Raw genomic sequence first — 25,273 nt, 5'->3', positions numbered from 1 at the left:
TAAAGGCTGAATGTAATATTAAATATGGTACAAAAACACATGATACAGACATGGTTGGAGAAGAAGCATCTAAAAACAGCCACAGATTGTACAAACATGTTTTTCTATGAAAGGTGCAGAGTGAGATTCCTCATTATTCAAACATTTAATAACGTTACAGGTAAAGGAAAAAGAGTTTTTGAAATATTCAAAGCATTCCATGATTTTTAAAGTCATTAAACTGAGGAAGTCGTTTGATCTTTTGACTGTTGATGTTGTTTGAATGGCTGAAACCCGGCGGGGGAGCAGACCTTCTGGTGGCTTCATGTTTCCAGCTGGTGTCGAGGTGGGAGGCTGAAGCTCCCCTGAAGAGTTCCTTCTGCTTCTGGTACTAATGAACAAACTGTCACTGTAACGACAGTAAACACACACGGTGCTGAACAACAGTGAGGTCATGTTTTCATTCCATGACTCAGCAGCAGGGAGGCCTGTGGCTCAGACCGAACTGAAGCAGCGTCATGTGACACCTCACTTCATATCCAGCGGCCTAAAATCTTATTTCACTCAAAGTGCAAACCATGAATTATTCTCTTTGTTGGATAAAAGCCGGAGTAAACCTCGAGGTAACCTCTGACCTGAGGCCGTTCAATAAGGACACCAATGATTCGAGCAACACTTCACACGAGACACACGCCAACGCACTGCGATCATCGTTCTCTGACTCCTGCTCCCCGTGTCCTGTCGGCGGTCCGGCCGACTCCTGCTCCCCGTGTCCTGTCGGCGGTCCGGCCGACTCCTGCACCCAGTGTCCTGTCGGCGGTTTGGCCGACTCCTGCTCCCAGTGTCCTGTCGGCGGTCCGGCCAGCTCCTGCTTGCCGTGTCCTGTCGGCGGTTTGGCCGACTCCTGCTCCCCGTGTCCTGTCGGCGGTCCGGCCAGCTCCTGCTTGCCGTGTCCTGTCGGCGGTTTGGCCGACTCCTGCTCCCCGTGTCCTGTCGGCAGTTTGGCCGACTCCTGCACCCAGTGTCCTGTCAGCGGTCCGGCCGACTCCTGCACCCAGTGTCCTGTCGGCGGTCCGGCCGACTCCTGCTCGCCTTGTCCTATCGGCGGTCCAGCCGACTCCTGCTCCCCGTGTCCTGTCGGCGGTCCGGCCGACTCCTGCTCCCCGTGTCCTGTCGGCAGTCCGGCCGACTCCTGCTCCCCGTGTCCTGTCGGCGGTCCGGCCGACTCCTGCTCGGCGTGTCCTGTCGGCGGTCCGGCCGACTCCTGCTCCCCGTGTCCTGTCGGCGGTCCGGCCGACTCCTGCTCGGCGTGTCCTGTCGGCGGTCCGGCCGACTCCTGCTCCCCGTGTCCTGTCGGCAGTCCGGCCGACTCCTGCTCCCCGTGTCTTGTCGGCGGTCCGGCCCACTCCTGCTCCCCGTGTCCTGTCGGCGGTCCGGCCGACTCCTGCACCCAGTGTCCTGTCGGCGGTCCGGCCGACTCCTGCACCCAGTGTCCTGTCGGCGGTTTGGCCGACTCCTGCTCCCAGTGTCCTGTCGGCGGTCCGGCCGACTCCTGCACCCAGTGTCCTGTCGGCGGTCCGGCCGACTCCTGCTCGCCTTGTCCTATCGGCGGTCCGGCCGACTCCTGCTCCCCGTGTCCTGTCGGCGGTCCGGCCGACTCCTGCTCCCCGTGTCCTGTCGGCGGTCCGGGCGACTCCTGCTCGCCGTGTCCTGTCGGCGGTCCGGTCGACTCCTGCTCCCCGTGTCCTGTCGGCGGTCCGGCCGACTCCTGCTCCCCGTGTCCTGTCGGCGGTCCGGCCGACTCCTGCTCCCCGTGTCCTGTCGGCGGTCCGGCCGACTCCTGCTCCCCGTGTCCTGTCGGCGGTCCGGCCGACTCCTGCTCCCCGTGTCCTGTCGGCGGTCCGGCCGACTCCTGCACCCAGTGTCCTGTCGGCGGTCTGGCCGACTCCTGCTCCGAGTGTCCTGTCGGCGGTCCGGCCGACTCCTGCTCCCAGTATCCTGTCGGCGGTCTGGCCGACTCCAGCTGCCGCCTCAGAGCCGCAGTTATCCCCGGACCCGGCCGCAGCGACCTCCAGGTCCTGCCGTTCCCGCCTCCGCGCTGCAGCAACCTCCAGTTTCTGCCGCCTCCTTGATGCAGCGACCTCCAGTCCCTTACCCCGCTGGGCCATCACTTCATCCCCCTGAGCCCCTCTGCCCGTCGGGCTGTCCGCCTGAGCGCCTGGGTCCAGAGCAACTCCGGCAGTCAGGTTGCCAACCCAAGACCCTGTGTCAGATCCCTCCTTCCCGTCTGACCGCCCTCCTGCCCGTCCCCCAGAGCCCTGTGGTGGGTTGGATCCAGCCTAACCCTAAAAGGCAGTCCTTGAAATGTTTTATTTGGGAGTTAATGGACATATCCTGATCAAGAATAGCAAAGATAGAAGCTGAGAAACAATCAGAAGAATGCTTTAGTTTAGAAAGTATGAAAATGCAGAGTGAGTATTGAACATACCTTCTTGACTCTGAGCATGTAAACACAACTTGCAGGCAGCTTGTTGACATTTGCAGTTATTTCATCATGTTGCATTACAACATTATCTGACATAATGATCAATAATCCCCCCTAGAATAAAATTCTGTCTCTAAACTTTGCTGCAGAGGAGCTCTTGATGGGTGGAGGTGGATAGTGTCAGCAGTGATCGGGGAGGCGAAGATGAACCATTGAGAAGCAATCTGACACTTTAAGGTGTCATTACTTATCTGCAAGCAACTGTTTCCTCATCATTTCTGATCAATGTTGAATCAAGAAAATTCACTCCTGTAGCTTTTCATTGCTTGTATAGATTACAAATTCTGTGACTTTAACATCATTTTGTTGTTTCAGGTTGATGGAAAACTACACTTATAACAGCCCCACGCTCCAGCTGGAGGCTTTGAATGTTGCAAAAGCGTCGGTGTACCCTGTCTTTCTCTTGTTCTTGTTCTCCTACCTGTTTATAGTGCTTGCAAATGTGAGCATTGCTGTTCTCATTTTCATTGACAAGAACCTTCACCAGCCCATGTATCTCCTTTTCTGCAACCTGCCCTTCAATGATATACTTGGGAATTCTATCCTGTTACCCCGTTTGCTTATAGACATGTTGAGGCCGCCCTCTGAGCTCTTCATCAGTTATTACGAATGTGTGGTCCAAGCTTTCACCACACACATGTTTGGTACCACTAGTCACACTGTGCTCATGATTATGGCCTTTGACAGATATGTGGCCATCAGTAATCCCTTGCGATATAATACGATAATGACCAACAGAATGGTGATGAAGCTGACAGTTTGGGCCTGGGGAGTGGCACTTGTTTTGGTCGGGATTCTACTCGGTCTGACCATACGACTGAACCGATGCAGGACTATGATCAGAAATCCTTCCTGTGACAACGCCTCACTGTTTAAACTCTCCTGTGAGAGTGTGTTGATCAATAATGTCTGTGGCCTCACTTTCACTGTAGTCCTGTTCACAGGTTCTATAGGCAGCATGGTGATCACTTACACAAAGATTACAGTAGTCTGTCTCACCAGTAATAGCAAGTCTCTGAACAGTAAAGCCTTGAAGACCTGCAGCACTCATCTGGTTGTGTTTCTGGTCATGATGATCAGTGCACTGTCAAACATTACACTACATCGCTTCCCTCTTTATTCAGACTACAGAATACTCTGCGGCATTTTGTTTCATATTCTTCCTGGTAGCCTCAACCCCATCATTTATGGAGTGCAGTCAAAAGAGATACGACATTTTCTGTTCAAGTTATTTCAGTCCAAGAAAGTTTTGCCGTCATTGTAATTTCGTAATCAACATAATATATAATGTGACCTAAAGATACCCTACTGTGCCCTTGTTGTTGTCCCTTGTAAGTGTATAAGCACTTTATGCACAAATCTGTGCTGTTATTAGTGCTACTACCGTTAATACTACACTAATTATATGTATCACTTATGTCATATGGATCAACTTATGTTATTTTAAAATTTTCATTATGTACAGATGACATCTATTGCATTTCTGCTCCTCCTGGGAGAGGGATCCCTGCTCAGTTGCTCTCCCTGAAATTTTCCCCCTTGAAAGTGTTTTTTAGAGGATATTGTGCCTGTTAGCCTAAACCCCATCATTTATGAAGTGCAGTCCAAAGAAATACGACAATTCTTGTTGAAGTCTTTTTAGTCCATGGAAGTTTTGCCATCATCATAAAGACAATTTATTATTCCTGGATGCAGATAAATAATGACCATGATTTGTGGCAATAAATACAAAAAACACCAGTTTGCTGCTTTCAACTAGGCCCTTAAGGTCAAAGTCATTACCTCGGAGCACAGGATTGTTTTGTGATAACCAAAAAGTGGGGATACAAAATACAAATAAATCAGTTTTGTCTGCATTTTATGATTCCTATGATGGCAACACAGACAGTAGTTTTAATCTAAAAACTAAGATAGGCAATGCCAGAAGCACTTGTTTCTGTAAATTATTCTAGTAGAGGTCCTAGTAGGTCCACTTGGTTCCTTTTAACAGACCCGTCGGGGTTGTGGTCAAGACCAAAAAGCACCTTATTGAGTTGGCGTAAATTTTGTATATAGTGCTCCTTTTTTCATAAGTTGCCACTTTGTGTCACTCTCAGCAGTGTGTAAATAAAAGGTTTTCTGTTTTTTTTTCTGATGCAAGGCCTATAGCCAAATGTCCTGACAATGAAATGCAACTTAGTACATATAAAAATAAATCAATAATAAGCTAATTGTATGTCGCACTCTTGGCTTATGATTCTCGGGTAGAAGAAAAATAAATAACTAGAACATAAATAGAAGTTTGGGGGCGACCGTAGCCCACTGGTTAAGAGGGTTGTCTGGCAAGGTCAACGGTTCGATCCTCGACTGGGACGTGTCACGTGTCGAAGTGTACCTGAGCAATACACTGAACCCCTAACAGCTCCCTGGGCAGCCCACTGCTCCCTATATACAGGGATGGGTCAAATGCAGAGACAAATTTCCCCCTTAAAGGGAACAGTATATTAAATTAAAATGTGTACATTTCATCCTTCAATGAATAAAAAACGAATGGTCCGCTCTACCAAACAAGGCAGGGTATAACCCAAATCACTGTCTGTATTTTAGCACAAAATTAATGTGATATTTCACTCACTAATTTCTGTTATACAAAGCAGACATTTGGTTATGAGAATGGGAAACGTCCTGCTTCAAAATAAATTCTAAATGAAAACACCTCCAGAGAAGAGACAGCTCAGTGAAGATGGTGGAACTCAGAAAAAACGAGTTTCGGATTTGGGACAATTTTTGAATCAGGAAATAAATCCTGTAGCCGTCTGTGTTCACCCAGAGCTCTACGATACCTCATATCAACAGAGATCGGACCAAACTATGTGTATGCATGTGTGTGTGTAAACCATACGGTACAAACAATGAATAGACGCTGCAGTATTTACGTCTACATGACGTTATTCTGACTGTTGGTGGAGCTACTACGATGTTAGCATAGCCTAGCACCGATCCATCAGAGCTCCATTGAGAAGACAAGTAGCCTACAAATCTGTATCATTACGTAGTTATTTCGGAGTCCCTTTTTGTCGGTTTATTTTCCGTTAAATCACAGCCAAATAACAGCGACCGGTGGCTTGCTAGACACAGTGAATACAGCTCGATACAATCCACGGAGCTCCTCTGAACAATATTATGAACCAGACATGACGGCGTTTGGCATTCCGACATTTGAGGGACTTCCACAACACGTACAATGCAGCAATTGTCGTTATTCCTTTCACGGTTCAAAGCGGAAATAAATGGCGGCTAGGTGAACGGCTTCCAGTCGATAAACCACGCCCCCTCTCCGGCGCTACGCGATTTTGCAGCGTTTGGTGTGAACACGACCAGCGGCGCGTCAAAAAATCGACGTGTTTGGTGTGAACGCAGCATAAGAAGCAGACTGACAGGAGCTCACAGGACAATCTCTGGAACAACCTGGCATGGTGGTAATAATGCCCTTTTGAAGCCTAGTAGTTGGGCCAGTTGGGTTCCCAGGAACAGGTTTTAAGCAGGCTCAGGACAGGCTGGCTGCTGAATCACAAAGCAAAGCCTCATGGACTGGCAGGTACGTTGGCTACGAGTAAGCAAGCGTGCAGGCTAGGAAGCAGGTGGAGAGTCAATTGGGCTGGTAAGCAAGAAACAGTCGAGCTGTGTTGTGTTTTTCTAACTGCATGCTGAAGTGAATCTGCAAATCGAAATAATGCAAATATGCACTTCTCTTACCTTAACATCAGTGGTAGGAGATTATGAAAAGAAATTCATGAAAAGAAAAGGGTTCATCCTTCATTGTTTTCACAAAAAACAAACCAAAACGGAGCGGGCATTGTTTAGCCTTCAAAAGGCGAACGTAATGACAGTCTAGTGATCACGAGGCTTCTGACTGTAGTATAAAAGTAAATGAAAAATTCCAGTAAAAGGAGTCTTAAGCTAAATAATACAATATCAGTAACATTAGCTGCTAACTTTGACTTCACAAGTAACATTAAGCTACATTATACAATGTCGGTAACATTAGTTGCTAACTTTGACTTCACAAGTCTAATATTAAGCTACATAATACAATGTCGGTAATATTAGCTGCTAACTTTGACTTCACAAGTCTAATATTAAGCTACATAATACAATGTCGGTAACATTAGTTGCTAACTTTGACTTCACAAGTCTAATATTAAGCTACATTATACAATGTCGGTAACATTAGCTGCTAACTTTGACTTCACAAGTAACATTAAGCTACATTATACAATGTCGGTAACATTAGTTGCTAACTTTGACTTCACAAGTCTAATATTAAGCTACATTATACAATGTCAGTAACATTAGCTGCTAACTTTGACTTCACAAGTCTAATATTAAGCTACATAATACAATGTCGGTAACATTAGCTGCTAACTTTGACTTCACAAGTCTAACATTAAGCTACATAATACAATGTCAGTAACATTAGCTGCTAACTTTGACTTCACAATTCTAACATTAAGCTACATAATACAAGATCAGTAACATTAGCTGCTAACTTTGACTTCACAATTCTAACATTAAGCTACATAATACAATGTCGGTAACATTAGCTGCTAACTTTGACTTCACAAGTCTAATATTAAGCTACATTATACAATGTCAGTAATATTAGCTGCTAACTTTGACTTCACAAGTCTAACATTAAGCTACATAATACAATGTCGGTAACATTAGCTGCTAACTTTGACTTCACAAGTCTAATATTAAGCTACATTATACAATGTCAGTAATATTAGCTGCTAACTTTGACTTCACAAGTCTAATATTAAGCTACATTATACAATGTCAGTAACATTAGCTGCTAACTTTGACTTCACAAGTCTAACATTAAGCTACATAATACAAGATCAGTGACATTAGCTGCTAACTTTGACTTCACAAGTCTAACGTTAAGCCACATAACCTTCACTGTTATCAATCATACGGTCAACATTTACCTTCATAAATGGGGGGGGGCGTGGGGGGCGGTTTGCTGTGTTTTCCTGGTTTGTAGTTAGCGCATGAGGGGTTCGTAGGGGCTCAGGTGTGAGTTGAATTTGAAATATAGTACGGGGGCCGGCTCTTCTCTTCCTTCAAGGCTGGTCTCCGGCAATGTCGTCCGTCGTGAAACCCCCCAAAAGACGGCAGAGGGAGCGGCATCGTTGTTGGCCAATTGTGTGAGTTCATTGCTGGAAGTGGGCGGGGTGGGGGCACTGGCGTCCCGGTGCCAGATGTCCCGGTTATGGTCACTTGCTGTGTTTTCTGAAGTAGGCGGCGGGGGCACTGGCGTCCTGCGTTCCGTGCTTGCTGCGTCTCGTTGCCTGCTGCGTTGCGTGGCTGCGTCGTGCATCGTTCCGTTGATGCTTGATGTGATCCGTTGTTGCTTGCTGCATTGCTGAGTCGTTACTTGCTGCGTTGTTACGTTGCTGCGTCCGTTGCACTGTGTTGCTGCATCCCGTTGTTGCTTGCTGCGTCGTTGCGTTGCTGCGTTACGTTGCTGCGTTACGTTGCTGCGTTACGTTGCTGGGGTACGTTGCTGGGGTGCGTTGCTGTGTTCCGTCGTTGCAATGCGTGGCTGCTGCGTTCTGCTGTTGCTGTATTCCGTTCCGGCGTTGCTGCGTTCCGTTCCATTCCGGCGTTGCTGCGTTACGTGGCATGGCTGAGTCGTTCCGTGGCTGCGTCATTGCACTCCGTGGCTCCGTGGCTGCGTTGCTGCGGTCCATTGCTGCGTTGTTGCGTTGCTGCGATTCGTTGCTGCGTTCTGTTCCTGTTGCTGCGTCCCGTTGCCTGCTGACTCAGCAGCAGGGAGGCCTGTGGCTCAGACCGAACTGAAGCAGCGTCATGTGACACCTCACTTCATATCCAGCGGCCTAAAATCTTATTTCACTCAAAGTGCAAACCATGAATTATTCTCTTTGTTGGATAAAAGCCGGAGTAAACCTCGAGGTAACCTCTGACCTGAGGCCGTTCAATAAGGACGGCAATGATTCGAGCAACACTTCACACGAGACACACGCCAACGCACTGCGATCATCGTTCTCTGACTCCTGCTCCCCGTGTCCTGTCGGCGGTCCGGCCGACTCCTGCTCCCCGTGTCCTGTTGGCGGTTTGGCCGACTCCTGCACCCAGTGTCCTGTCGGCGGTCCGGCCGACTCCTGCTCGGCGTGTCCTGTCGGCGGTCCGGCCGACTCCTGCACCCAGTGTCCTGTCGGCGGTCCGGCCGACTCCTGCACCCAGTGTCCTGTCGGTGGTCCGGCCGACTCCTGCACCCAGTGTCCTGTCGGCGGTCCGGCCAACTCCTGCTCGGCGTGTCCTGTCGGCGGTCCGGCCGACTCCTGCACCCAGTGTCCTGTCGGCGGTCCAGCCGACTCCTGCTCACCTTGTCCTATCGGCGGTCCGGCCGACTCCTGCTCCCCGTGTCCTGTCGGCGGTCCGGCCGACTCCTGCTCCCTGTGTCCTGTCGGCGGTCCGGCCGACTCCTGCTCCCCGTGTCATGTCGGCGGTCCGGCCGACTCCTGCACCCAGTGTCCTGTCGGCGGTTTGGCCGACTCCTGCTCCCAGTGTCGTGTCGGCGGTCCGGCCGACTCCTGCTCCCAGTGTCCTGTCGGCGGTCCGGCCAACTCCTGCTTGCCGTGTCCTGTCGGCGGTCCGGCAGACTCCTGCTCGCCGTGTCCTGTCGGCGGTCCGGCCGACTCCTGCACCCAGTGTCCTGTCGGCGGTCCGGCCGACTCCTGCACCCAGTGTCCTGTCGGCGGTCCAGCCGACTCCTGCTCACCTTGTCCTATCGGCGGTCCGGCCGACTCCTGCTCCCCGTGTCCTGTCGGCGGTCCGGCCGACTCCTGCTCCCTGTGTCCTGTCGGCGGTCCGGCCGACTCCTGCTCCCCGTGTCATGTCGGCGGTCCGGCCGACTCCTGCACCCAGTGTCCTGTCGGCGGTTTGGCCGACTCCTGCTCCCAGTGTCGTGTCGGCGGTCCGGCCGACTCCTGCTCCCAGTGTCCTGTCGGCGGTCCGGCCAACTCCTGCTTGCCGTGTCCTGTCGGCGGTCCGGCCGACTCCTGCTCGGCGTGTCCTGTCGGCGGTCCGGCCGACTCCTGCACCCAGTGTCCTGTCGGCGGTCCGGCCGACTCCTGCTCGCCTTGTCCTATCGGCGGTCCGGCCGACTCCTGCTCCCCGTGTCCTGTCGGCGGTCCGGCCGACTCCTGCTCCCCGTGTCCTGTCGGCGGTCCGGCCGACTCCTGCTCGCCGTGTCCTGTCGGCGGTCCGGTCGACTCCTGCTCCCCGTGTCCTGTCGGCGGTCCGGCCGACTCCTGCTCCCCGTGTCCTGTCGGCGGTCCGGCCGACTCCTGCTCCCAGTGTCCTGTAGGCGGTGCGGCCGACTCCTGCTCCCAGTATCCTGTCGGCGGTCTGGCCGACTCCAGCTGCCGCCTCAGAGCCGCAGTTATCCCCGGACCCGGCCGCAGCGACCTCCAGGTCCTGCCGCTCCCGCCTCCGCGCTGCAGCAACCTCCAGTTTCTGCCGCCTCCTTGATGCAGCGACCTCCAGTCCCTTACCCCACTGGGCCATCACTTCATCCCCCTGAGCCCCTCTGCCCGTCGGGCTGTCCGCCTGAGCGCCTGGGTCCAGAGCAACTCCGGCAGTCAGGTTGCCAACCCAAGACCCTGTGTCAGATCCCTCCTTCCCGTCTGACCGCCCTCCTGCCCGTCCCCCAGAGCCCTGTGGTGGGTTGGATCCAGCCTAACCCTAAAAGGCAGTCCTTGAAATGTTTTATTTGGGAGTTAATGGACATATCCTGATCAAGAATAGCAAAGATAGAAGCTGAGAAACAATCAGAAGAATGCTTTAGTTTAGAAAGTATGAAAATGCAGAGTGAGTATTGAACATACCTTCTTGACTCTGAGCATGTAAACACAACTTGCAGGCAGCTTGTTGACATTTGCAGAGTTATTTCATCATGTTGCATTACAACATTATCTGACATAATGATCAATAATCCCCCCTAGAATAAAATTCTGTCTATAAACTTTGCTGCAGAGGAGCTCTTGATGGGTGGAGGTGGATAGTGTCAGCAGTGATCGGGGAGGCGAAGATGAACCATTGAGAAGCAATCTGACACTTTAAGGTGTCATTACTTATCTGCAAGCAACTGTTTCCTCATCATTTCTGATCAATGTTGAATCAAGAAAATTCACTCCTGTAGCTTTTCATTGCTTGTATAGATTACAAATTCTGTGACTTTAACATCATTTTGTTGTTTCAGGTTGATGGAAAACTACACTTATAACAGCCCCACGGTCCAGCTGGAGGCTTTGAATGTTGCAAAAGCGTCGGTGTACCCTGTCTTTCTCTTGTTCTTGTTCTCCTACCTGTTTATAGTGCTTTCAAATGTGAGCATTGCTGTTCTCATTTTCATTGACAAGAACCTTCACCAGCCCATGTATCTCCTTTTCTGCAACCTGCCCTTCAATGATATACTTGGGAATTCTATCCTGTTACCCCGTTTGCTTATAGACATGTTGAGGCCGCCCTCTGAGCTCTTCATCAGTTATTACGAATGTGTGGTCCAAGCTTTCACCGCACACATGTTTGGTACCACTAGTCACACTGTGCTCATGATTATGGCCTTTGACAGATATGTGGCCATCAGTAATCCCTTGCGATATAATACGATAATGACCAACAGAATGGTGATGAAGCTGACAGTTTGGGCCTGGGGAGTGGCACTTGTTTTGGTCGGGATTCTACTCGGTCTGACCATACGACTGAACCGATGCAGGACTATGATCATAAATCCTTATTGTGACAACGCCTCACTGTTTAAACTCTCCTGTGAGAGTGTGTTGATCAATAATGTCTATGGCCTCACTTTCACTGTAGTCCTGTTCACAGGTTCTATAGGCAGCATGGTGATCACTTACACAAAGATTACAGTAGTCTGTCTCACCAGTAATAGCAAGTCTCTGAACAGTAAAGCCTTGAAGACCTGCAGCACTCATCTGGTTGTGTTTCTGGTCATGATGATCAGTGCACTGTCAAACATTACACTACATCGCTTCCCTCTTTATTCAGACTACAGAATACTCTGCGGCATTTTGTTTCATATTCTTCCTGGTAGCCTCAACCCCATCATTTATGGAGTGCAGTCAAAAGAGATACGACATTTTCTGTTCAAGTTATTTCAGTCCAAGAAGGTTTTGCCATCATTGTAATTTCTTAATCAACATAATATATAATGTGACCTGAAGATACCCTACTGTGCCCTTGTTTTTGGCCCTTGTAAGTGTATAAGCACTTTATGCACAAATCTGTGCTGTTATTAGTGCTACTACCGTTAATACTACACTAATTATATGTGTCACTTATGTCATATGGATCAACTTATGTTATTTTAAAATTTTCATTATGTACAGATGACATCTATTGCATTTCTGCTCCTCCTGGGAGAGGGATCCCTGCTCAGTTGCTCTCCCTGAAATTTTCCCCCTTGAAAGTGTTTTTTAGAGGATATTGTGCCTGTTAGCCTAAACCCCATCATTTATGAAGTGCAGTCCAAAGAAATACGACAATTCTTGTTGAATTCTTGTCTTTTTAGTCCATGGAAGTTTTGCCATCATCATAAAGACAATTTATTATTCCTGGATGCAGATAAATAATGACCATAATTTGTGGCAATAAATACAAAAAACACCAGTTTGCTGCTTTCAACTAGGCCCTTAAGGTCAAAGTCATTACCTCGGAGCACAGAATTGTTTTGTGATAACCAAAAAGTGGGGATACAAAATACAAATAAATCTGTTTTGTCTGCATTTTATGATTCCTATGATGGCAACACAGACAGTAGTTTTAATCTAAAAACTAAGATAGGCAATGCCAGAAGCACTTGTTTCTGTAAATTATTCTAGTAGAGGTCCTAGTAGGTCCACTTGGTTCCTTTTAACAGACCCGTCGGGGTTGTGGTCAAGACCAAAAAGCACCTTATTGAGTTGGCGTAAATTTTGTATATAGTGCTCCTTTTTTCATAAGTTGCCACTTTGTGTCACTCTCAGCAGTGTGTAAATAAAAGGTTTTCTGTTTTTTTTTCTGATGCAAGGCCTATAGCCAAATGTCCTGACAATGAAATGCAACTTAGTACATATAAAAATAAATCAATAATAAGCTAATTGTATGTCGCACTCTTGGCTTATGATTCTCGGGTAGAAGAAAAATAAATAACTAGAACATAAATAGAAGTTTGGGGGCGACCGTAGCCCACTGGTTAAGAGGGTTGTCTGGCAAGGTCAACGGTTCGATCCTCGACTGGGACGTGTCACGTGTCGAAGTGTATCTGAGCAATACACTGAACCCCTAACAGCTCCCTGGGCAGCCCACTGCTCCCTATATACAGGGATGGGTCAAATGCAGAGACAAATTTCCCCCTTAAAGGGAACAGTATATTAAATTAAAATGTGTACATTTCATCCTTCAATGAATAAAAAACGAATGGTCCGCTCTACCAAACAAGGCAGGGTATAACCCAAATCACTGTCTGTATTTTAGCACAAAATTAATGTGATATTTCACTCACTAATTTCTGTTATACAAAGCAGACATTTGGTTATGAGAATGGGAAACGTCCTGCTTCAAAATAAATTCTAAATGAAAACACCTCCAGAGAAGAGACAGCTCAGTGAAGATGGTGGAACTCAGAAAAAACGAGTTTCGGATTTGGGACAATTTTTGAATCAGGAAATAAATCCTGTAGCCGTCTGTGTTCACCCAGAGCTCTACGATACCTCATATCAACAGAGACCGGACCAAACTATGTGTATGCATGTGTGTGTGTAAACCATACGGTACAAACAATGAATAGACGCTGCAGTATTTACGTCTACATGACGTTATTCTGACTGTTGGTGGAGCTGCTACGATGTTAGCATAGCCTAGCACCGATCCATCAGAGCTCCATTGAGAAGACAAGTAGCCTACAAATCGGTATCATTACGTAGTTATTTCGGAGTCCCTTTTTGTCGGTTTATTTTCCGTTAAATCACAGCCAAATAACAGCGACCGGTGGCTTGCTAGACACAGTGAATACAGCTCGATACAATCCACGGAGCTCCTCTGAACAATATTATGAACCAGACATGACGGCGTTTGGCATTCCGACATTTGAGGGACTTCCACAACACGTACAAAGCAGCAATTGTCGTTATTCCTTTCACGGTTCAAAGCGGAAAGAAATGGCGGCTAGGTGAACGGCTTCCAGTCAATAAACCACGCCCCCTCTCCGGCGCTACGCGATTTTGCAGCGTTTGGTGTGAACACGACCAGCGGCGCGTCAAAAAATCGACGTGTTTGGTGTGAACGCAGCATAAGAAGCAGACTGACAGGAGCTCACAGGACAATCTCTGGAACAACCTGGCATGGTGGTAATAATGCCCTTTTGAAGCCTAGTAGTTGGGCCAGTTGGGTTCCCAGGAACAGGTTATAAGCAGGCTCAGGACAGGCTGGCTGCTGAATCACAAAGCAAAGCCTCATGGACTGGCAGGTACGTTGGCTACGAGTAAGCAAGCGTGCAGGCTAGGAAGCAGGTGGAGAGTCAATTGGGCTGGTAAGCAAGAAACAGTCGAGCTGTGTTGTGTTTTTCTAACTGCATGCTGAAGTGAATCTGCAAATCGAAATAATGCAAATATGCACTTCTCTTAACTTAACATCAGTGGTAGGAGATTATGAAAAAAAATTCATGAAAAGAAAAGGGTTCATCCTTCATTGTTTTCATAAAAAACAAACCAAAACGGAGCGGGCATTGTTTAGCCTTCAAAAGGCGAACGTAATGACAGTCTAGTGATCACGAGGCTTCTGACTGTAGTATAAAAGTAAATGAAAAATTCCAGTAAAAGGAGTCTTAAGCTACATAATACAATATCAGTAACATTAGCTGCTAACTTTGACTTCACAAGTAACATTAAGCTACATTATACAATGTCGGTAACATTAGTTGCTAACTTTGACTTCACAAGTCTAATATTAAGCTACATAATACAATGTCAGTAATATTAGCTGCTAACTTTGACTTCACAAGTCTAACATTAAGCTACATAATACAAGATCAGTAACATTAGCTGCTAACTTTGACTTCACAATTCTAACATTAAGCTACATAATACAATGTCGGTAACATTAGCTGCTAACTTTGACTTCACAAGTCTAATGTTGTGAAAAAATGTGTTGTAGCTGTTTTTCACACTTAGAGCAGGTTTAAGAATGAAACAGAAGCTCTCAGAGGCGTATAGTTTAAATCAAAAGCAATAGGTTTATTTATCGAACAAAGTTATTCAGCCCTGCAGTAATACGTGCACGGGTCATTAATAGCTTCACTCGCAGAGATTCACCATTAGACACGCTTCAACACATCAGCATGATCCTTAATATATGGGGTCCGCCCCCTTGATACATTAGTCAAAGTCAAAGATGCAAACGTAGCACGTTTAAGCCGTGTATTACGCTTGGTTGGAAGCCGTGAATGTCCATTCACCTTTGGCCCCTCCCAATAGGCGTTGGTTTCCGTCAGTGTGAGTGAGATTTTGAGGCGAGAGGACCTGAGAAATAGTGTGTGGAGAAAGCCGGGCTCAGCTGGGCGTTGGCCCTCGCTTGAATCTCACTGTCTTATCTTTCTGAAAGATGGCTGCCTGTTCTTTTGTGACGCAGTTAAATAAGTAACCTTTCACCTGCTTCTCTCTGGCCTTGCTGTGTTGTGAGCACTGTATAAGTGGTTAATAATGCTGCATAAGATAATGGTTATTAAAACTGCAAATATACTAGTGATTAATTAACCTGTATATATAAGCTAGTTGCTGATTAAGCTGTATATAAGCTAGCTGTTGATTAAACTGTATATAAGCTAGTTGCTACTTAAAGCTGCATATAAACTAGCTGCTGATTAAGCTGTATATGAGCTAATTGCTGATTAAAACTGTATATATGCTAATTTTATCAACAAATCCCTCTCTTGACGTCTGAAGGACGTCACTTTCTTTACTTTCCTACCCTGTTCACACGCTGGTGTCTTCCTCTGCCTCTCCTGACCCTACCAGGCTGTTCTGCTCTTCCCATACTGGGTAAGCACCATAAGGAGGGGGTGGTAATGGTTCCTTGGAGAGGGCAGTGGTGATGAGACGGCCAACCAAAGAACGAATACAGGGTATTATACAACATCCACATGAGACCAATATTGCAATGAACACACCCACTGACACTGCTATTGACAAGATCAGGTGCTTCCATTTTCCAAACATGTTTTCCATCCAATCTCCAAATGGATTGTTCACACCTGATGCTTCCTGCATTTCGTTTGACAGTGCCCTCAGACTATTCAGTGCTTTTGTGACTGAACCGTCCGGCGCAGTATTGTTGGGGATGACAGTGCAACACAGGTCTCCAAACATTGAGCAAACACCTCCTTTTTCAGCAAGCAACATGTCCAAAGCCATTCTGTTTTGTACAGTAATCAAAGAAGTAGGGGCCAGCTGCTCAGCCAGACCCTCTATTGCATCCCTAGTATGATTAGCCAAACGAAGAACATTGTAATGCACATAATTGATACGATCAACATTTTTATTCACAGTTATCCATGGAATAATACTTGCGACACTCAAAACCTGCTGCAATTTGGTCTACCAATTTGTATTCATTAGGCACTCCTCTGGGCACTCCGATAGCATCTATGTAAGTTGGACCTCTGTCCAGGCTGAACTCAGCTTCAGCTGCTCTTTTAGCTAAGATATGTCTGCGTCTGCGTTGGGTCAGGCTTTGTACTTTGTTTTGGTCCTGTATTATTTTGTCTCCCACTAAGGTAAGTGGCATTGCCAGCCTCACCATAGCACAGACTCCTATTGTAGATGGTGGTATGTTAGTGAATAAGCGCAGACCCCCACAGTAGTAGAATAGCCCTCCCCTAGCCCAAGAACCTATCTCTGAGCCTGGTCGTGTCATGTTGCACCAGTCTTCTGGCACACTACCTAGGTGGATTTGAGCTCTATCGTTGGTGAAATGGTAACAGACATATCTGGATCCTAGTCCTTTGTAAGCTTTGAAATAACCTACTGCAGTTTGGTTGTCAATCGGTGGGAATATGGATGCCAGAGTAGTGCAATGTGGTGGAGTAGCCATTTTAGTCATTTTTGTCATGCACGCGTATCCTGTTGGGTCAGATTCAGGATATAGTGGTGCTGGTTCGGTGAACATAGCTGGTCTAGCTGCAGCACAAGCTACACAGCCACTCATTTTGTTTTTTATAGCATTATCAACAATCCAATTTAACCATACATTGTCGCTTCCTTGTCCTGTAGCTAATTGGATCACCTGTTGGGGAGTCCATTTAGAAAAGTCTTCTGATAAGACAGTAGGTGGGTCTGGTGGTAGCGGTTGTCTGTGCGGAATTATGTTTATTTGAATTCCTACTCTCGGGTCTTTGCCTGGGACGTCCACTAATAGGGCGAACCATATTATGTTTTTTCCTGTGCTGCTTTTGGTGACGTTGTTTAGGGACAGAGATAAGGGATTGGCTGTTGCTGAAAAGTCTCGTTGGAAGTCTATTTTGTCCCATAAGGTCCTTCTCGGACTTTCCCCTCGCATTGTTGGCTTCCACCGCCCTGTGTACTTAGTTACCGCCCCCCAGGAATGACAAAACGCTATGGACGGGACGTTCACGTAATTCTCACATCTGTTGACTATGGCATTGTCAGCACACAAATACACAGCACGACCTCTCCATGCTCTTGGTCTTCTTCCACAGTTAATCACATCACACAAATCAAAAGTAAAAACGGTTTTGCTCCCCTGGGTGTAGTTTAAGGTCAGATATGCACGACACGCTTTTGGTGGTGGCTTGTATGCCGGTTCTGAGGCATCTCTTTTTTGCCTAACCTTCCCTCTCTCGAGGTCGTTTTGAGTTTTGTTCACATCCTCGCCGCTTGTTGTCAGATTGAAGCTTGGATGACTCTCAAACCTTGTCAGATTTGGCATTTTCACATCCTTGCCACTTGTTGTCAGATTGCAGCTTGGATGACTCTCAAACCCTGTCAGATTTGGCATTGCCTCTGGCAGACAGTCATAGTTTCCGCTAGTTGGTTTGTTCACTGTTTTGTCCCCCATTTTCAATCCCAAAGTCAAGAATATCACAAATGCCACACCCAAACCCAATAGGACCCACCCAGTTCTTTTACCTATCCCCATGTCTTTCCAGGTACCTGGAGTGGGATGAATCCCCTGTGGCTGGATGTCTGTTCCCCCCAACAGATTACACTCACACTCCATTTTGCGCCAGATCACCTCGGACCTCTGCTAAGGGTCTGGAACGCTCAGATGCTGGGGCACAATGTGACAGGTGGTGCCAAGGTGCTCCTGATTTACCTATGACCTGGACCGAGTGTGAAGTAACCTCCTTCACTTCGTACGGCCCTGTCCACCTGGGGTCAGTCCACTTTCTCTTGTGAACTTTGACCCTGACCCAGTCACCCACTCGGATGAGATTTTTTACTTCCTCCTGGTCAGCTGCACTGGTCCGCAGGACCTGTTTGGAGAGAGCCTCCGTGAGAGTGATTAACGCAGTCATATATGCCTTCATTTCAACTTGCTGCACATCTAAAGCAGGAATATGACTACTGTCTCTTGGAGGACCAGGCATTTGCCTCCCTGTCATTAACTCATGTGGTGAAAGATGCGTCTCATTTCCTTGTGCGCTCCTCATTGCCATTAGAGCTAATGGTAAGGCTTCAACCCATGTCAGCTTTGATGCCGCACATGTCTTTGCTATTTTTGATTTTAGCGTCTGATTTGCCCTCTCTACCAGTCCTTGTGACTGTGGATGATACACTGATCCATATCTATGTCTGATTCCTAGTCTGGCTTCCACTTCCTGCAAATGCTTATTACTGAAATGTGAACCATTATCGGACCTTATGCATCTAGGAACACCATAGCGAGGTATTAGTTCTGTTTGCAGCCACTTTATTACTGTCTGTGCGTCTTCTTTTTTAGTTGGGATTGCCTCTACCCACTTTGAGAATCTGTCAACCATTACCAAAATGTATCTTTTTCCTTGTACTCTGTTATCATGTCCCATGTCAGTAAAGTCTATGCTGATGTCTTGGAAGCAGGCTGATGGTACAGGATAAGAGCCCATAGGTGTCTTGTACGGTTTCTTCACATTGTGATCCCCACAGGTGGTGCATTCGTCGCAGAAGAGGGACACCATGCTTTCCATGCGTGGGTGCCACCACAGTGCTTCCACCCTTTGTAATGTTCCTTTCTTTCCTTCGTGCGTTGGTCCATGTGCCTCTGGTATCAGTGAGACACATAATTCTGCTGGTGATACCACTCTGCCATCATGGGATCTCCAAAGTCCACTTTCTCCTTTTGTTGCTCCTTTCCTTTGCCATTCAGACCATTCGTATGGTCCAGCCTTCTTCTGTATCTCAATCAGTGTTTCTTCAGTGATTTCGGGTTCTTGTATGGCTATTTTCAGAATCATCTGTTTTGGTCTGTATCCTCCTACTTCTTTAGCAGCTTCATCTGCCTTGTCGTTTCCCACACTTATTCTGGTCTTTGCCTTGCCATCATGTCCTTTGCATTTCATGATTGCCACTCTTTTTGGTAGCTTCATAGCTTCCACCAGTGCCATGATTTCCTTCTTGTGTTTGATGGGTGCGTCCATTGATGTTGTGTATCCTCTTCTTCGCCACATGGGCCCATCAACGTGAGCTGCTCCATGTGCGTAAGCAGAATCTGTGAAGATGTTTACAGATTTTCCTTCTGCTATTTTCAAGGCTTGTATGAGCGCTTCGACTTCTGCCAGTTGTGCTGATGCTGGTTGAGGTAGGATACCTGATGCTACTATTGTGTGTTCCATGTCTTCGAATTGTCTCACCACAGCATAGGATGCTGTGTTTCCGTCATCTCCTTTGTAGCAACATCCATCCGTGTATAACCACATTTCTGCTCCTGGGATTGGTGTATTTCCCAGGTCTGGCCTTAGTTTGTTTTCAATGATTGCTCTTGCTTCGCAGCTGTGTGGTTGATCTCCTTGTCCTTGTTGTAGTGATGACGCCATATTGATTCCTCCTGTTTCATAGACAATATGTGGTCTTGTGCATTCTCTTTGAATTTTCGATTTTCTTGCAGCTCCGAATGTGAATTCTTTGCTGAGGAGGAATGCAGCCACACCATGATGTGTGTGGATTTTCAGAGGGTGGCACATGACAATGTGGGATGTTTTCTCGATCGCCTTTGCAATTGCCGCCATGTGTCTTGTACAGGTGGATTGGCCAACTTCAACTGGGTCCAGTTTTGATGAGTGATACATGAGTACCACTCTTTCTCCCCCTTTTTTCTGATACAAAACTGCATTTACCATCCCTCCTTTTTGTTCAGAAACATCTAGGTGAAAAGGGAGTAAATAGTCTGGAGCTTGAAGAGCCGAGGCATGTGACAAAGTCTGTTTGAGTTTGGTGAACGCGTCTTCAGCGTCTTGTGTCCACACCAGTGGGGCAGAGGTGTTTCTAGTTCCTGGTTCCTTGAGCAGGCTTCTGAGAGAGGTGGTGAGGTCAGTGTAGTCTGGAATGTGACTACGAGAGTAGCCTGTTAGACCCAGGAATGACAGCATGTGTCCCACGGTGATAGGTCTGTCATGATGGAGAATGCTGTCTCTGTGGGCTGTGCTTACAGCCAGGCCGCTAGATGAGAGAGTGCGACCCAGGAATGTGACTTGTCTCCTACATGTTTGGACCTTGGTCTTCTTAACTTTGTAGCCTTTTGAGGCTAACAGCAGCAGCAGAGTCTCAGTGGCCTCCAGGCAGGTGGCAGAAGATGGGGCAGCAATCAGGAGGTCATCCACATATTGTATGAGGACGACACCATCCGGCACCTCTATATCAGACAAGTGTAGTCTGAGATGATGGTTGAACAAACCTGGAGAACAACGAAAACCTTGTGGCAGGCGAGAATAGGTGTATTGCTGGTCGTTGAATGTGAAAGCAAACAGTGTCTGTGAGTCTTTGTCCAGAGGGATGCTGAAGAAGGCGTTAGCGAGGTCAATTACTGTGAAATATGAGTGCTGTGGGCTGAGATTTGTTAAGGCAATATGTGGATCTGGAACTGGATATGACGCCGGTTGTGTGGCATCATTGATTGGTCGAAAATCTTGTACCATCCGCCAGCCTGTGTTGTTTCCGGCCTTCTGCACTGGCAATATCGCTGTATTGTATGGTGATCGAGTTTTCACCAACACTCCAGCTTGTAGCAGACCTGCAATGGTCGGAGCGATGCCTGCGATTTGTTCTGGCTTTAGTTTGTACTGTGGATGCCAGATAGGAGGTGCAAATGGATCCAACAGCGTCACCTTCACAGGTTTGACCGTTGCCAATTTTCCCACATCATAAGGGCCAGTCGTCCATAGTTTCGCAGGCACGCCGTCCAATAGAGCTTGAGTTGCAGGATGGTCAGTGCATGGTTTACCATGATGGCGTGGCAGTGGTAAATGTTCAGGTAGTGTGTGTTCTTTGGTAGAGATGATCCATCGCCACATATCTTCTGCTGTTGCCTTCAGCAGTCCTGCTGTATCTGTGTGTGTCCATGACAGAGTATGTGCTCTTTTTATCATGGGGCCGAGTCCTCTGGCCTCTTGTCCAAATCCAACCGCTAGGGTGACGTGTGGAGCAGATTCTTTGCTGAGACCATACCACTTGGTCTGATAATCATCCAATATCACTGCTGCAGCCACGCCTTCTTTTCCACAATAAACATCATGACATATTATTTTTGGAGTTAGGTGTGCCATATTGATGTCCCAATCTTCAGCATATGGGCAGTCTGGATCGTCCGTGACATTCATAGTGCAGTGCACATATGGCAGAGGAGTTTTATATGGATGCAGTCTTTGGATCTGTTCTCTGTGTATGTTGAACCAGAATTGAATTGTTGGTGTGCTTGGTCCTGTGGCTAGACATCTCAGCCAGTACACTTCTTCATCCAATGATTCCACATTAATGGACGTTTGTGGCATAGATAGTATTCGCACAGGCATTGATAGTGTGCTTGCAGGGGGAGGGTCCAGTGAGACCTGGACCCCTTCGTTGTTTAGCCATATTGTTAGACCGAATTTAGTCATCAGATCGCGGCCCAGTAGGTTTACTGGGCAGTTTGGCGCTGATAGGAAGCTGTGTGACCATTGTTGACTTCCAATTTGGACATTTAAAGGTTTAGTGCACCACTGGCGTTCTGGCGCGCCTGAGACCCCAACCACTGACACATATTTAGATGACAGGACCTGTGGAGACGTGAGGCTGGAATATGTAGCCCCTGTGTCCACCAAAAATGTGTGTGCCTGTCCGTTTATTGTGCAAGTGAGAGTTGGCTCACTTGCTAGTCCAAATTTCATGATGCCGGTGCCAGGTGGTTGTGGGGTGTCCTAGTAGGGATAATAGTTATTCGCCCACTGAGCTTGTAGTGCCTGGTTGACATTTTCTCCGGAGCTAGGATCATTTTGCGTCCATTGCTCAGTGCCTCCTAGTGGCGCCTGGTATGGCTGTCCAGCTTGATTCTGGTTTCGTGGATCCTGAAAGCCTCCTCTTCCTCTCTGATAATTTCCTCTTCCTCTGGGTCCTCTTCCTCTTCCACGTGTTGGGCCTTGTTGATGTGACAGGTCACGTGTGTGACAGTTACGTGAGTAGTGGCCTGGTTTTCCACAGGTGTAGCAGTAGAAAGTGCCTCCTTGGCCACCCCCTTGATCACCTCCTCTTTGTCCTCCTCTTTGGTTTTGTTGCCATGGTTGCTGCACCATTACAGGGACCACTTGTGCTGCTAGTGGTTCCAGTTGAGCCATCTGCTTCTTTTTGTCCTTTGCAATCTTTTGGGCCGTGTCCAGGTCAGACAGCTGTCTCTTCATCAGTGCCACTTGCAGTGCCTTGAGCTCCACATCTGATGCTTCTGCAGCTGTTCTGTGTTTATCATAGTGATGCAGTACATGTTCTCTCCATGCAGATTGAGTGAAGGAGGCGATGGCCACAGTGTTTTCAATCGCCTCTCTTACCTTTGCAGGCAATCCTTTGGTCACCATGCTTCTCCAGAGTGCCATTGATGTCTGAGATGCATCTGGGGATTCTCTAAATGTTGTTCTCCATACTTGCTCAGCACGAGCTAGGAGATCTGCAGCAGGCTCCCCAGGCTTGGCCATGAAGGTTGACATTTGGCTGTGGTCTGTTGGGGTGGGGTACTCTCTTCTTAAGGCCTGATGTAGTACCAGCCTGACACCGCCTATGGGCGTGGGGTCAGGCGCGTTTGTGGTTCCTGCTGCGGCTTCAAGCTTTTTCAGTGTGTGTGGGTCTGATGCTCTGGCCAGCAGGCCTCTGTAGTCACCAAGTGCCAGTTTGTGGGACTTTGTATATTTATCTAGCTCTTCTAGCCATGGCTCTGCTCCTGAAGACAGTGAAGGAAGGGCAGTCAGCAGTGTTGACATGTCCATGAAGGAGAAGGGAATAAATGCCATCTGGTGAGGGGCTGCAGCTGTTGGAGCTGGTCTGAGTGGCATCTGACATGAGTTAGGCCCATATTGTTGTCCACTGCGCGTTGTTGATGGGGCTGTGGCATATCCTGTGAAATTTCCATTTAGCGTTAGCCTCTGTACTTCATGTGTTTGTGGCCATTTGTGTTCGTTGGCTGGCTGTGCAGCTAGTTCGATCAGCTCCTTCTCTTCCTCTGTACCAGGAACCCACAGGTCCGCTTGTGGTATAGCATATCCACTAGCCTCCATGTAAGGCGTATAGCCTGTTGCTGCTGCATGGTCTTTTTCCAGCTGTTCGAGCTCCTCCAGTTGTTGTTCCAGGGTTTGAATATCCTCTTGTGTGTCGTCTTTTTGTCTGTGTTGGTAACGGTCTCTGATTGAGTTGCTCACTCTGTGCCGAGTTTCGAGTGGGGCTGTCAATTCGAAAGCATCGAAGCGTGGCTCATTGTGTGCGTCGACAATTAGTGTAGGTGTAGTTTCAGGTCCGGGTGTGTTTGGCAGCCCTAGGGCGCTCAGTTGAGTCATCAGGTATCCCACAGTCTTCTCAACTTGCTTCGCTCTTTTTCTTCTCTCCTTTTCCTCTACTGAGACAGGTATCTGCAGCTCTCCTTCATCTACTGCGAAGATGCCTTTCAGGAACCCCTTTGATACTGGTCTTACTGGAGCCTGAATGAAAGGGTTATTTGTGGGCACATAATCTGGAGGGGGAGGTGGGAGATCCGGGTGCAGTTGGCTTTGTTCATGTTCATGCATGTCTTTGTGTTGCGGTGGCAGGTCAGGATACAGGTTGCTTTGTTCATGCTTGGGCTTGTCATTGTCGATAGGGGTGAATGGGTTGTCGGCATATGAGGGAGGGGCAGTGGATGAGGGTGTTAGGGCCGGAAACATGCCTCCGCTGTGTTTGGCGGCCTCTAGTGGTGAACGTGCTGCTTCAGCATCCAGCTCCATTGCGTTCCATGGCTCTTTGCCAGCCCGCTCCATCCATCTCTTCTCGATTCCAGTGAGAATCAGCTTGCTGCCCATCCTGTTGTTATCAAAATCGAAGCACCTTTTAAGATAAGGCCAGACGCCTTTTTCTGCAGCTGCGTTGTTTCTTGCTGTTCTTTTTCCCATGTTTAGATATCTTGGATTTCTGTCCTGCCATTCGTTCTTCTTCTCTTCACAGTGTCTCATCACTTCCCTGTTCATCTGTTGTACCATCTCTTCTGAAGGGGAACAATTCAGCCGTTCTCCATCCCAAATGGCTTTATCTTTCCATCTTTTTATCAATCTTTGGTAGGCGTGTTGTTCCACTGGCCAAAGTTTGCTTCGTCCATTAATCCTGCTCTGTTCCTGGACTGCATTCTCCAAGATGCACAGATAAGAGGAGAATTTCTCAGCCATGATGGGTGTTTCTGTAACATGCAATGAGAGTCTGAAATCAGTATTCCCAAATGTCCACACGATGGAGCCAAAACTCCTGTCCATTGTTCCTGTTGCAGTTCTTGAATAGGCCACAGAAAAGCCAACATGCAGGACAAATGTTTTTTTTTTTTTTTTTTTAAATCAAAAGCACCAGCAGAGGGAGCCAACGCTCCTCCCAAGTTTCCTGGTGTCTGGTTGAACTCAAATCAATGTCATTCACACTGCTGCATGTCTTAAAACCTGCTTTTCTCTGTAATATGTGTGTGTGTGAAATGATGATCTATTTTAGTATTAACACTTTATGGTGAAGAGGACGAAAACAGTACAGTTATAGAGTTATTTCGAAGTCTCTGTGTGCATGGACACAAAAGCTCGTCCATTATACTAATTTGGCAATTTTCAGCCCTAATTTTATGGTTTTAGCAAGCATTACTGTGCAGAGGTCACTGATCTTTATTCTGTTGTACGAGAGAATGACGGAGTGCTTCTCTCGGCGTTTTAAACCTTCATACAGTGACCTCACAACTCCGCAATATAAGCATTACAAGTATAACGCATATTATTTAACAGTGTATGAATATATATTATTTACAAATCTGCCTATATATCCCTGCTAGGTGTGAAATGCTATGTTTTGATTACTCAAGCAATGGCTTGTAACTAAATATTTTATAAGGCAGAGAGAGTCAACCTTGCCCCCACCTTTTTAAATATCTTCCGCTAACTGTCTTTGTAAGTGGACACAAAGCAAGGCCGCATCTGTGTTTTTTATCAGGAGTAGTCAAATCCTCCCTAATATT

At 47.4% G+C, this 25,273-nt stretch overlaps 2 protein-coding genes and 1 pseudogene across 3 annotated transcripts in view; 2 read left to right on the top strand and 1 right to left on the bottom strand.

The window, feature by feature from the left end:
* Nucleotides 1-25,273, bottom strand: part of LOC306787950 (olfactory receptor 5B17-like) — a 41,889-nt pseudogene that overhangs the window by 5,413 nt on the left and 11,203 nt on the right. The window lies entirely within an intron of this gene.
* On the top strand, nucleotides 2,838-3,788 carry LOC306787936 (olfactory receptor 8G17-like; the record flags this gene model as incomplete). The annotated part of the gene is made up of 1 exon (XM_079283263.1): nucleotides 2,838-3,788. The coding sequence occupies exon 1, from the start codon at nucleotides 2,844-2,846 to the stop codon at nucleotides 3,786-3,788; it is 945 nt and encodes a 314-aa protein (XP_079139389.1). The 5' UTR covers nucleotides 2,838-2,843.
* LOC306787935 (olfactory receptor 52K1-like) lies at nucleotides 10,792-11,742 on the top strand (the record flags this gene model as incomplete). Its single annotated transcript, XM_079283262.1, has 1 exon — nucleotides 10,792-11,742. The coding sequence occupies exon 1, from the start codon at nucleotides 10,798-10,800 to the stop codon at nucleotides 11,740-11,742; it is 945 nt and encodes a 314-aa protein (XP_079139388.1). The 5' UTR covers nucleotides 10,792-10,797.

This window comes from Melanostigma gelatinosum, assembly GCF_949748355.1.
Source record: "Melanostigma gelatinosum genome assembly, chromosome: 14".
Taxonomy (NCBI): Eukaryota; Metazoa; Chordata; class Actinopteri; order Perciformes; family Zoarcidae; genus Melanostigma; species Melanostigma gelatinosum.
Note: the sequence above shows the minus strand (reverse complement) of the source record. Positions and strands in the feature narration are given on the sequence as shown.